General features: G+C 34.8%; 1 protein-coding gene across 1 annotated transcript in view; it reads left to right on the top strand.

The window, feature by feature from the left end:
• The first annotated feature begins 12,055 nt into the window (after positions 1–12,055).
• Positions 12,056–15,043, top strand: part of LOC149769861 (uncharacterized) — a 29,760-nt gene continuing 26,772 nt past the window's right edge. The window contains exons 1-3 of the mRNA XM_089949724.1: positions 12,056–12,135; positions 12,820–13,146; positions 14,378–14,686. Coding sequence (XP_089805850.1) covers positions 12,075–12,135; positions 12,820–13,146; positions 14,378–14,686 — 697 coding nt within the window. The 5' untranslated portion in view covers positions 12,056–12,074. The remainder of the gene's footprint in view (positions 12,136–12,819; positions 13,147–14,377; positions 14,687–15,043) is intronic.

Genomic DNA, 15,043 nt, shown 5'->3' with positions numbered 1-15,043 from the left:
ATTTGCATTTATATATATATATATATATATATATATATATATATATATATATATATATATATATATATATATATATATATATATATATATATATATATATATATTATCATCATCATCATCAACACACCATATATTCCTTTAATTGATGCATATCAACACAAATTAATTCTAATATTCAGAACATTTCTGAAACCTCGCTGGTAATGATAAATGCAAGTTTTTCGTAACAAATATCCAAGCCTCATTCACCAATGCACCTTATCCGTGCTGACCTTTATGTAGAAGCTTCGGAAGTTGCTTTACACCTGATAAATAATCGATAATGATAGATGACTAAGTTCGAAGAGATTTAATTTAAGTGCACAAGTGTGGTCCCAAGAGCTCAGCAGCGGAATTACTGAATAATGGTTCATTCTTTCTTTACACAGATTGAGAGCACACAAGAAACGTTTAAAACAAATATGATCTAGAAGGAACCAGTCTTGTCATTCTTGTTCAGCTGAGCGAACATTTGATCCGATCCAACAATGCGAAAAGATAAAAAAGTGCTATGCGTAACAACGCAAAGTACCCCATTACACTTTAATACTTTGAATAAGTACCAATGTGATCAGAGCTGTAGTCAATATTTCAACTGTACAGTTTCGTTAATATGATATGCAGTTTGAAATTAGAATAACTTTGACACAGATGTAACAACGACCTTTATACTTCACTTCATGGGGGCACAATATCGTTTCTGTTTTTAAAATTAAACCCAATTTTCAAGTATGTAATGGAAAAAAACCCACAGAAATTCCAATAAATATGCGTTATTGTGGCTCACACACAGATTTTGAAGAAAGTGATATTTAGCGTCACACAGATTCAACTAGTTTGAATTTTAAATTGAGGATGTTGCATAAATCTTGTGCTTAGATAAATTTCAATATATTTGATAGCGTTCAAAACATGAATATTTAGATTAATGGAGATGTAGTTTCAATCATATCTCATGAAAATAACCACGAATCAACGTTTTCTTTCTCCTTGAATAACTACTATACCTCGCAATCTATATTTCATCTAAGAAGCATTAATAGATTCGATCCCTCCCTGTAGCGTTTACAATAAGATGGCTTCTGTAATATGTCTACTTCGTTGTATTCAGGGTTGTTGTTCGATACATATCTTCCGAAATAGCTAATTTATGATGATTGCAATCGAATTGTTTTTCTTCTTTTCTCTGATAGTTTTCATTGCTTACAGTAAGTACTTTGTGTTTGATGTGGTCTTGTCCTAATGTATATCCTTTTGCTAATACGTGTTGTGTGCATTTGTATATCCGCACATCGAATAATATCGGAAAAGATTCTTCAAGCATAACAAATACAATTGGCAGGTGTGTATGCATATGTAGATGAACCAACGACATTGTTATGCCACAAACGATATCCTTTGTATGCTAAACATATTTTACAAATATTTTCGTGTGTATTAATTTGGCGGAAAATATCGTCCCTTTTTAATGATTTTAGACGGCTCGGAGAAGAAAATATGACTGATTGTGACAGTTTGCCGAAGGTAGCATTTGATTGAAATATCTTACCTCTTTCAGATTTGCTAAGCATTCAATATTAGTACATACACCTGCAATACATATACATACACCTGCAATACATATAAATAATATACATGCATTTATTTTAGCAGGACTAGTTATTTGATAGTTAACTATACGATTGATCTGGGCACAACGTTCTTGAATAAATGGCAACGATCACATAATTGTTTTTATTACATATAAAACATACAGCCACTGAGTTTCAACAGGTCGCCAGCGAATATAGGATTCTTCGTGAGACCAGGAGAAGCGATCCTTTGATCATTCCACGAGGGCTGTGAATGCAATCGTCAACTGTTATGCTGTTAAATAACTATTCACCTTACTATCTAAGTGTCCCCCTGCGGGTCCGGGGTTGTAGAATTGGCCCGACGTGCCTCGCTACGTGTCGTAAAAGGCGACTAAGTAGAGGCAACCTGTTTTTGCCGTGGGTTGCGTCCCGCGTCGGGGGAGGAAAGTATCCTGGTAGTTGAGCAGAGGCTTTCCATGCAATACACTACTTTGGCCTCTACTTATCTTAAACGGGTGGTCGGGATGGACCCGGTCTCGACAAATCGGCTGGTCAGGAAGTCTTTATCTACTCCCTCATCTTCTTTATCTTTCTTCCTGTATCTCTCTTGATACCACCGTTGCCCCTATAGCCTATTCCTTTATCTTCCCTTTCCCAAGTCTTAGAAGACTTCCTAGAAGGCGGTGGCTTAACGGGTCAATCGGGGGGTAATTTTACCGACCCTAGAAGGTGGCGACTTCACAGGTCCATCAAAGGTAATTTTATCAACTGAGTATGACATCTGTGTATCCCTGGCACTTGAAAAGTGTCCCCTTGTTGGGCTCCATGGTGAGTGGGGAGCACGGGTACTGAATGTTAATTAAGCCAACTGGAAATTTCCCAAAAAATCAAAATAAACGATCCAAAACTCTATTTGACTCTGACGACGAACCATGTGGTGTGGAGTCATTTCCATGCTTCATGGTCATACAGTCTAAAGATGCAACAAAACCGCTTGCCTCACTCTCTCCGTTTGTGATCGAGAAGACATTTACAGGATTGATTGGAACACCAAAAAACGCCAAATAATTAAATCGGGTTGCCTTCTTGTGGAGTGTGAGCGACGAGGTCAGATAGACAATATCAAGAAAATGAAAACTTTCTTCGATATTCCAGTGACCTCATTCGCTCACACCACACTCAATACATCCAAAGGTGTAATTCGTTGTCGCGACTTGGCTGGAGTCAGCGACACAGATATCATTGAAGGAATGAAAAATGAAGGTGTCACTGCCGTACGTAGAATACGTATTAAACGTAATAACAATCTGAGGACACCAACACCATTGTACTCACCTTCAACAAACCAACAGAAGCCAAAGTGGTCAAAGTTGGCTTCTTGCAAGTGAAGGTTGAGATATACATTCCAAACCCCCTTCGATGCTGTAAGTGTGAAAAACATTGCCATCACGAAGACCGCTGCTCCAAAAAACCAAATATATGGCCGATGCGGAGACTATTCTGATCAGGAATCTCATTGTAGAGCAACTACGCATTGTGTCAACTGTGGAAAGGAGCACCACACCAATTCCAAGGATTGTTATACCTGGAAAGAGGAGAAGGAAATACAGAGGGAAAAATACACAACAAATATTCCCTATCCAGAAGCCAGAAAACTTGTACAGGCCAAAACAGCCCATCCTGGCCCATTATTATCCACTGTAGTGAAGAACAATCCTAAAACAACGAAGGACGCTCAAACACAAACAGAAACACCCGATTTAACACCAAGTTCAAACACCCTTCATTACCAAGTACAGAAAAACACGGCATCTACACAAACTACTTTCAATACCCAAGCACCGAAATCATCTAAAAACAAAAACAAATCTCATGGAAACAGGCAACAAAAGGGGTCAGATGACCCCATCAAACTCTATAACAGGTTTGGAAACATTGAGAGCATGGATGCATAAGAAACTGCTCCATGCGCCCAAGGTAGCTCTAGACCTAAAAACAATAAATTCACCACCGTACTTCCTCCAGAGAAATAACCAAACAAATTCCCTCCGCGAAAGGTCTAACCTAGCTCCACAATCTTTAATTTAAATCTATAATGAAAAACACTGCCATACAATGGAATTGTCGAGGACTTAAAGCAAATTACAATGATATTTTCCTCCTTTTAAACAAATATGATTCTGCAGTACTATTCCTTCAGGAAACATTCTTGAAAGAAACGGATAACATTACACTTAAAAACTACAACCTGTTTAACACCTACTCGCACAATGTTGATAGGGCTTCAGGAGGAGTTTATGTTGTTGTGATCAATACAGCCCCTCATAGCGTCATCCCTATCAATACAAATCTACAAGCCATTGCTGTAAGCGTCACTCTACATCGAGTGATTACCTTTTGTTCTATCTACTTGCCACCAAACACAAAGGTAGTACCAACCGATTTAGACATACGTGTTCAACAACTTCCTGCACCATTTGTTATACTCGGGGATTTTAATGCCAGTAACATTTTATGGGGATCTAACCATATAAGTGACCGAGGTCACAAAATAGAAGACTTTATTTCTAGACACGATTTGTGTCTATGTAACACCAAATCACCCACATATTTACACCCAGGAACGGGTACATACACATGCACTGATTTGACAATTTGTTCCCCATCACTGCTTTTGGACTATGAATGGAAGGTCGCTGATGACCTTCACAACAGTGATCACTTTCCAATCTCTCTTAACAAGAACGACGTTACAATTGACGAAGCAATTCCACAATGGAATTTAAAGAAGGCCGACTGGGCCAAATTTGAAACACTTTGTACAACTAGGCTTAACAAGGATACTGTTTTAAACGACAATAATCCTTTTTAATATTTCACTTCTGTTTTAATAGACATTGCAAAGGAATCCATTCCCACGTCCTCATCAAACGGTAAAAGAACCTTAAAACCATGGTTCACAAACGAATGTAAAGAGGTCATTAGACAACGCCGAGAAGCACTGAAAAAGTTTAATAATCGTCCAACGCCCGAAAATTTGACTAAGTACCGTATAGTTCGTGCCAAAGTCCGCCGCACGATTGAAGAAAGTAAAAGAACATCATGGAAAAAATATGTTTCAGCTCTAAATTCTCGTTCCTCTATAAAGAACGTTTGGGACACCATCAGCAAAATAAATAAAAAGGGAAAATACAATCCCTTTCGACATCTCAAATTAAACAACAAGAATATCAATTCCAAACATGACATAGTTAATATACTTGCAGATAGGTTCTCAAAAAATTCCTCATCCTCTAAGTATTCAGAAGCCTTCAGAAGATTAAAAACTCGAATAGAAAAGACACGGTTGAAATTCACATCGAATAACTCAGAAAGTTATAATTAACCGTTTACACTGTTTTAAGCTGATGGAATCTCTGAATAAGGCCCACGATACATCCACTGGGCCTGACGAAATACATTACCAGTTTTTGAAACACTTTTCAGAACCTTCATTAACAGTCGTCCTGGAAATTTTCAATGATTTATGGATTACTGCTCCCAAAAATTTGGAAAGAAGCAAAATTAATACCAGTTCCCAAACCTGGTAAAGATAGTGCAGATCCTAACAGCTATCGACCAATTGCACTGACAAGCTGTGTGTGCAAAACCATGGAACGAATGATCAATTCTCGCCTTGTCTGGTACTTGGAAACAAACAATTTAATATCTCTTATCCATAGTGGCTTTTGATATGGCCGGAGCACCAACGATCATCTGGTTAAACTAGAAACATTCATTTGCGATGCATTTATCAAGAAAGAACATTTAGTTGCGGTTGTCTTTGATTTAGAAAAGGCCTATGACACGACATGGAAATACGGGATACTAAATGACCTGCGCGATCTAGGTCTAAAAGGCCGTCTGCCTTCTTTCATTTTAAACTTTCTCTCAGACAGATAATTCAAGGTACGAGTGGGCTCTACTCTCTCAGATCTGCACGAGCAAGGTGTGCCCCAGGGCAGTATTTTATCGTGACAATTTTCAATATCAAAATTAATAGCATCACCAAGTGTTTGACTCCTGGTGTGGACTGCTCGCTATATGTTGATGATTTTCTCATATGTTATCGATCAAAGCACATGCATGCAATCGAAAGACAACTACAGCAAAATATCAACAAGATTCAAAATTGGGCTAGTACGAACGGCTTCAAATTCTCGAAAACAAAAACGGTATGCATGCATTTCTGTCAGTTATGACGACACCGCGATGAACCTAAACTCACGCTGGACGGAACACATATTCCAGTTGTTGAGGAAACGTAATTTTTAGGTATTATTTTTGACAGAAAACTGACTTTTATTCTACACCTAAAGAACTTGAAAGCTAAATGCCTAAAAACACTTGAACTCCTTAAAGTGCTTGATCCAATTCATCATCAGCGAATTAGACTGGCTCTTGGAGCATTTAAAACACGCCCGTGTGAAAGCCTTCTAGCTGAAGCGAACGAACCAGCGTTATCACATCGTAGAGAAATGCTTTCCGCACAGTATGCTCTCAAATTAAAATCAAACCCTTTGAATCCTTCTTTTTCGGCTGTTTTTCAACCAAAATACAAAACTTTACACGAAAATAAACCAAATGCCATACCTTCCTTTGGCATTAGAATATCACTATTGAAAAACATACTCGTCAAAAATACCGAGCTGAGTGTTTCCCACAATGTAATATACCGTTGGTTATATAGCCATATTGGTATTAAAGGTAGCGAAAAAGCTGATCGCGCTGGCCCTTACTCAAGAACCATCTGATTTTATAATACCGTATACTGTTTTTAAACCTAGTGTTAGAAAGTCTTTACGTCAGAAGTGGCATGTATCATGGAATAATACAGTAAATAACAAACTTCATGCAATCAAGCCAACTCTAGGAGATAGGACTTCTTCCTACAGAACCATGAGTAGGGAGGAGGTAGTCATTGCAAGAATTAGAATAGGTTATACTTATATCCCCCACTACCACATACTAAAAGGTGAAGACCCACCAGAGTGAGTATTTGCAGTGAACCATTCACTGTTAAGCGGTTTATGATAAGAGTGTTTTGACCTGCAACCTACGCGTGATCAATATTACAAAGCGCATGACATGAAGAAACCTTTTGTTACTATAAACATCACTTGTATTATAGAATTCTGAAAGCAGTGAATATTTATTCTAAACTCTAACGTATATATATATATATATATATATATATATATATATATATATATATATATATATATATATATCTGTGTGTGTGTGTGTGTGTGTGTGTGTGGTGATAACGGTAAACCTCGTCACGGCCATCTCAGTAACCAAATGCGCCAAACAAGAGCACAATTTAAGTATGCTCTTAGATCATGTAAGATGGAGGCAGTAAAACATCCAGCAGACTCGTTAGCACAAAAATTTGAAAATGTCGACCAACGTGAATTCTGGAACCATGTTAAACACAATGCTACGATAACTTCCAATAAACTACCAATCTGCATTGATGGGAACCATGGTCAGAATAATATATGCAACATGTGAAAAAATCATTTTGAAGACTTACTCAATAGTATTAAAAATGAATCGAATAAGAAGCACGTGTTTTCAGCATTGAATACCTCTTCTGCTCCTATTGAGGTAATCACATTATCTGAGATTCAAAGTGCAGTTACAGGACAAAAATGCGGTAAATGTCCAGGATCAGATTTTTTATACGTGGAATATTTTAAATTTTCAGATACTAGACTTCATATGCTTTTGACGATTTTATTTAATTGTATGTTTGTGCATCACTTTGTACCAGATGATTTCACAAAAGTTACAATTATACCGCTACTAAAGAGGAAAATTGGTAACCTGGCGGACAAAAATAGCTACAGACCTATAGCTCTTACGATTATTATTTCAAAAATATTTGAATGCATCATGCTGCAAAGATGTGAAGTCACAATCTCCGTTAATCAGTTTGGTTTGAAAAAGCAGCATTCAACAGATTTATGCATAGATGCCTTTAAGGAAACTGTTAGCTACTATGTGGATCATGGCAACCCAGTATTTGCATGTTTTTAGACGCTAGCAAGGCATTTGATAGGGTCAATCACTGGACACTCTTTATAAAGTTGATTGATATTAAAATATCTGTCTACATATTTCATATGTTAGTTAACTGGTATGGCAAACAGTTGTATTGTGTACGATGGTGGAGTGTAATATCCAGCGCTTTCCATGTAACCAGTGGAGTGAGGCAGGAGGGTATTCTTTCCCCATTATTATTTAATATATATATAGACGAGTTAAATCGTAAGCTCGGCCAGTGTTGCGTGGGGTTACGTCTGCCACCAAATGCGTTGTTTCTTAACAATTTTAGCTTTGATGTCATTGATAAGTCCTTCTATCACAGGTATATGGAAATTATTAAAGATATGTGAACAATACGCATTTGAGAATGATATCATCTATAATACAAACAAAAATCAGTATGTATGGTCTTTCAGCCAACTTCGTTCAAATTACCATCTCCTCCCCCTATACATCTTAACGGCAGTGCTCGTACGCATGGCAACTGTTATACCTATTCGGGTCATATTTTGAAATTCAATCGGTCGGATAATGAAGATATGATGAGACATTACCGATTTGTGTGTACTCGAACAAACATGCTCCTACATAAATTTAAGAATTGTTCATTGAATATCAAAATTAGATTATTCAAAACTTATTGCTGCACTATGTATTGTGCTCCTCTGTGGACAAACTTTAGTGAATCTATGAAAAGAAAACTAGTTATTGGTTACAATAATAGTCTTCGTTTTCTAATAGGTCTTCCTAGGTGGAACAGTGCCTCCAGCATGTTTGTAAATCATAATGTATTCAGTTTTGATGAAGTAATGAGAAAGTATGTTTTCGCGATGAGGACAAGAATATCTAATAGTAAGAACTGTATTTTGAAATCTCTTTGGAATTATGACATTCATTTAAATTCTCACATTATTAGTAGATGGAACAAATTACTCTTTAAATGTGCCATTTAATTTCCTTCTTAACACTTCATGGCACAATTATTTGTTTTAAATGTAGCTGTATACTTGTATGTATGATATATATGTTCTTTTATGTTTACAATGTTTTTCCTTTACAATTACATTTTAATTTAGAGGTATGGACTTTGTAGTCTGAAATAAAGAATTATTATCTTATCTTATCTAAGCTGTTTCTGTCGCCTTAATTTATTTTGATAACGTTTTGTAAATTATTGTTAAAGTATCTGTACATTTTTAACATTATGTTTCAGACTTATCGAAATTGTATAACAGTAATGTTATGGACGAAGTACAACATTTATGTAAGGTGGATTTACTGGATCTTCGTAATATCACAAGTCACCATTCTTTCCTCTTCAGACAATTGACGCCTTAAAATAGATATTGAGACGGTTGTTGTCCTTGAGTTGTTGAGCAATGTTCAAGTCGAAGTGGAGCGTTTGAGAGAAAGAGACTAAGAAGGAATTACAGAGACTGGAAGTCGAAACAGATAAACTAGTATTAAATAACATAGACTTACTAATAATCACCTTTCCACTCTTTCAATAATCTTCTTTGTCTGAAGCACCTTTCCACACTTTCTGAACCTTTTTTATATTCTATGGATAATCGACATATTAGTGCATAAAATAGACAATGCTTTTTACAAGCGAATAACATATATATTTTATTTACGCGGATGAAAAGCAACAATTTCGTTATCTCAGTATGTTTTTCATTTTCGTTAGTAATTCAGAAAATAATCTGCTCTGCATCATTTCTCGTTGCACGAATGGCACATATGTTTAATAATTGTATCATATTCTCTTATTAGCCGTGTTCCTTAACGTGAATATATAATTGCTTACATTCATCCTTCCATTTCTCCACGCATAAGTGGATGAATAGATACATAGTTATGTATATCCATCGTACGATATCTAGTACTAAACTCTTATGTTGTGAAGATAGCTAATATAGGAGTGTATACAATAAGTTTGCTTGTTGCGATTGAATAACGGATATATTTAATCTAACGAGTGAAGAAACTAGTATGTTCCTAATCCGACATATCCGATATTCAGCCCAAATTAGTCAACATGCTTGACATATTTTCTCGTTGCTCGAAATCACACACTTTACTGTAATGTACTTTATTATGTTATTCTTTTTGCATGAAGTTTATTCATAGTTACATATATGCATACATACAATGCCATTTATAATCAAACTCGCGCGGATTACGAGAGAGACTTACTAACCAGATCTGGTAAAGATTTATAAGGAATTGTTTTTGATAAATTATTCTTACAAAACCGAGATTAGAAATTAGAGAAACGATTAAGTAGCGAGATGTATTTGGTTCACAGTCATTAAGACCCGACTATAATAAGGTCAGTAGTTATGGAGGGTACATTGTTAGGAATAGTGGTACGATTACCTTTTGACAGCGTTAATGAAACTGTAATACCTACTTAAAAAGTAAGAATCACTTACAACTTAACAGGTCAGAAGTTTCATTTACACCTCTTCGCTCGGTATCGTTCCTCGCCTGATATCGTAATTTGTTATACGTACTTTTGTTTCCCTTTTTCTTTGAAAGTCCTGATGAACAACACCATTTGATACTATGGCAGCCACTTATATCATTGGAATGAACATTGAAATAGAGTACACGGAATTTTGCTCAATATTGTATTTGAATTAAGTTCTCAATAACAGAGATGAGATGGGTCAGGGAAGTACAAAGATACAAAACATAAACCAGTGTCGGAAGTTAGGATAGCTTTATAGTACAGTTGATTAATATAGTGCCTTTAAACTCTACGAATTCAGTGAAAATGTATGATTGGACGGTTATATCAATTTCACGATTGAGGCCACAACGTAATATTCCAAATATGTTAATCATTTTGATTTTGCATAACAATGTGATTGCATTAAATAAACGAAGCAGGGAGAAATTTGCAAATTAACAATGATGTCAATTATAGTTTCCGTTCATAGAAGTTGATAGCTAATTAAAACAACATATTAGATATATTGTTTGCATTATAATGACTGTATATTTAATTGCTCAATACTATAATTTTGCGTAATTTGGTCTAGAGACCTGAAAAAAATGTACGGAACATTGTTAATGAGCTTGACCACTCTTGCCATTTCTCACAATGTGTTACAAATTTTAAAATCCCTGACCAATCAGAAGGAAGAATCGCACTCTTTCATATCATTGTCATTTGGGTTAGATGGAAATTCAGTCAAAGATACCACACGCTAGTGAAATGGTCGTGATGTATCTCAGCGCTGAACATTTGATAAGCTCGAGGTTTAAAGTCGTAGCAAAGAAGTAGATTTAAACTATTATCCAAACACTCATCGTTTCCAGTAACAGCCTCTGCAATGAATATTTTGGCAAACAAATTAAACTTTGAACAACTTACAATGGATGTATTTGTAATATCAGAGACTGGTGCCGGTGTCTTTGACATTTTCCGGAGATATTTTATTTGCTAGATATATTACAACAAACAAATACAATATTTGAAACACTGATTCAGCTTCCATATACATAAGATACCCGAGGGTTGAAAAATATGGCTTTGTACATAACAACGGACTTAACTAATTATGAATAAATGTTCTTTACCCTTTTATAACGAATATGAACGGTATTTTATCAAAAAATAAATGAATGTGTAAGCGAAAATAGTTTAAATCCACTGTGTATACATATATTTATAATATAAATCAAAGCAAATTGATTGCCACGTTTGTTTCACACGATCCATCGTCAGCTTAAGCGTCAATTTGGTCATTGTACATATTACGCTAAGGCAGTGACCATTATATTTTAAGAGTGGTTATGAATATTCATATTAGAGTGAAGATAGTTTCATGTGTGTCATTAAAAAGTTACAAATAACGCTACGACACAAATAATGTTGGCTAGAATATCTTCTTAACTTCATACTTCTTTTTTCATTTATAATCCATTGTTTACTGTGTATATCTTTGTTCCACTCTAATAACGGTTCAACTAAGAAGGCTAATATGTCATGCAGTGCACATTGTTTAAGGTTCATAGTGTTTTAAATATATTCAACAATAATTTACTAATGAAAGTTAGATTTGAATGGGTTTCGCTTTATTTGATGCTATGTTTGCCAGTTCTGATTGCAGTAAGGAAATTTTAATTAGGTATTTGTTACTGTCTGTCCGTTTGTCCGTCCATATATATGTATATCTAACTGCTTGAGGAAGTTCACTAGAACGACTTCGGAACACACTTTGATGCAGACAAATACAATGTTGTCGGTTTGCGTGACTAACACATTCAACTGATTATAATCGTTTCATAACGTTACCTATGTATCAAGAAAACGAGTCACTGTTTTAACATTTTGCAGTCTCAGCTGAGTAGAACATCATGGATAGTGCAACAACGATATGCGTTTTCCTCATATTCTTTGGAATAATTCATGCAAAAGGTAAGATAATGAAATTAGTAGCGTGCTTTTAACTTAGTTTACCTACACGAATATAAAAATAAATTTTAGGCAATTAAAAACAACTGAGTTGACGTGGTTCATACCGCTGATTGAAATATGATAGTATAGAACAATAACAGCATGAACTATTTATTCATCATGATATACAATTTGATATGTTGACCGTAATAGTACAAAAAATATCGAGAAAACATTATGAAAAAAGTGAATTATGTTCGAAGCTGATGTTGAGAAAACGTGTTTATCGTTGTTGAATGTGACTAACAGTCTGTCTATGTCATTTAGTTAACCCAGGTATAGTGATACATATATATATATATATATATATATATATATATATATATATATATATATATATATATATATATATATATATATATATATATATATATATATATATATATATATATATATATACAAGGCGTCCTGGGAACAAAGACATACATTTAATTTATCATAAGAAAACTATACGTTATATAGACTTGAACTTATTCATGCAGATTATACAAGGCCATGCTATACATAAAAACATATGAATGAATTGCTTTTAACTCCCTCCTAATGCGTTTTCATTTAAGGCTTATTTTACTTCAAATTATCAAGAAACGACTTGAAATACGGTTATCACATTTTAGGGATATTACAAACTGTACTCTTTTGTAGATTGGAAACCGAATATTTACCTTCGAGGTGACGATGCAACAGTACATATTTATCCACTTGAAACTTATGGAAAGAATACTTTACAAATAACCTTCTCTGATTACACCAGTAAGCAACGTGTCACCAATGTGATGATGTATGACTCAAGGAAGAATCAATCTGAAACCATATCTATTAACCAGATTTATGCTAGCCGAATAAAAGGGATTGAATTGAACAAAGATAGTTTCAGTTTTCTCCTCTTAAATGTCAATTTCATGGACAGTGGACATTACAAGGCCTATGAAGATTCCATGTTGAAAGGAAAAACAAGCATTCTTGTTCCACGTAAGTTCTTGTAGTAATTTAACTCCTAACGCATCTGACCTGGGCGTCCAAACTATGCGATATGTCTTGGCTATGCATGTTGGTGAATGCTGAAATCATTCTTTGTAAGTTATTTTGCTCCTGTATGAGTCACAATTCTCTCTTGCATTGTTCTCGTATACTCCTGTATGTTTCAGGGTTTCATGGTAGACACATATAACTAAAAGTGTCATTTGAACTGGCTAGTAATTTGCAATATTGATTAGGATGCATTAATATAATATCCAAGATCCTTCAATAAAATGGACTTAAATATTGTTAATGGAACGAACAGCATAACGCTTTGTGCACACAACATGAATAATGTCTAGATCATCCGATAGTCATATGGCCTATTGCAAGATGTGTCGACGGAATCTAACAGGGAGAACAGCTTAGCAGGTTCTGACACCCGTTTGCAACTGGGTCGAGTGAATAAAGTAACTCTATCAGACAAACAGATGATAGTTCCAAATATAAATAGCTGGCAGTCCGCAAGATTACGTGCTCTGAAAAGATAATAAAAATGATAAGGAATATATTGCACGACTTTTTATATTGTCCAAGTTGCAGCTCATTTACAATATCATCTGACCTCTTACGTACACAACCGATAGTATTGTTAGGATACGTATAACTATAGAAAAACGTAAACTCTCCAATATTTTTAAATATTTAGAAATTTGTATTCTAAGTACTCACCTTATCAGATAAATACAATGGACGTTAATTGTTGTAGCCAGTGATATGAACGTTTGTCTCACTCTGATTTTTTATAACTATGCAATTATATGTTTCTTTTTTGACTTGAAAGTTTGTGTATTGCATCCATGTACTTTTGTTGTAACTTCCATGTATCCTCCAAAACCTTTTGTTTCGGAGGAAACGTTTACGAACAATCCAATATGAGTTAGTTGACTTATGTTGAATTAAATAATGAATAATAAAATGATAATAAAATATACTTAAAAGCAACCCAACACCAGCGAATCGTGAAGGTAATTTAGTCAGTTAATACGGCGAGAGAACGCTAATAGTAAACAAATATTATTTTATACAAAGTTGCACAGTTAAGTACGATTCAGAGCAAATATTAATTTATACAAAGGTATACTGTTGTTGATTTTTTTTTGATAAGCCCTTACTGTTAAAGGAAACTTTCAAGTTCAGATATGTTTTTCATTTTCATACTATAATTATATTTATTTTGTAGGTCATCGACTACTTGGAAAATATAGTGAATCCATTATCCTCCCTTTCATGTGTAATATAACCAAAGTAAAATCAATCCAAATTGAGTTTATTATAAGTAAGTTACATTCTTTTGTTGCAAAATATGATGTAACACTGGAAAACTGTACAGATGTTGGAAACCTGCACAAATATCGGATAGACAACTGTTCACTAAGAAACGGCAATTTCTCATTCACAATTCGAGAGGTATCATATTTAGACGTGGGCATATATGTTGCCTGGGACGACATGGATTTCCTTATGGATTCCGTATTTGTGACGCTTGAAGGTAAATATGTATTGTGAATTAAATCAATGATATATATTCTGCGCTGGTTACCTAGTGCTGGAATTACTAGTTAGTTTTTTGTTTCTCACAAAAATGCCAGTGGTAAAATTATTAATCAAACACAGTTGATGGTGTCAGCAGACCAACACATTTAAATTACATATATCTAACTCGGCTGAGAAACGGATTCTGGTTTTCTAAATCACAGACATTGGAGCATTACAAATTTGTGAAATTTAAGTTTTGTTATTGCTGAAATTCCTCTGGTTGTCATGCCAATCTCAATCCATATATCGATATAAAGTTTCCGTAGTATATTGTTTGCTCATGTATCTATTTTCAGGAATAACATAAGCT

The sequence above is a fragment of the Sinohyriopsis cumingii genome, unplaced genomic scaffold, assembly GCF_028554795.1.
Source record: "Sinohyriopsis cumingii isolate HCF-2022 unplaced genomic scaffold, ASM2855479v2 utg003142l, whole genome shotgun sequence".
NCBI lineage: Eukaryota > Metazoa > Mollusca > Bivalvia > Unionida > Unionidae > Sinohyriopsis > Sinohyriopsis cumingii.
The sequence above is the reverse complement of the archived record's forward strand: the minus strand, read 5'-3'. Positions and strand labels throughout refer to the sequence as shown.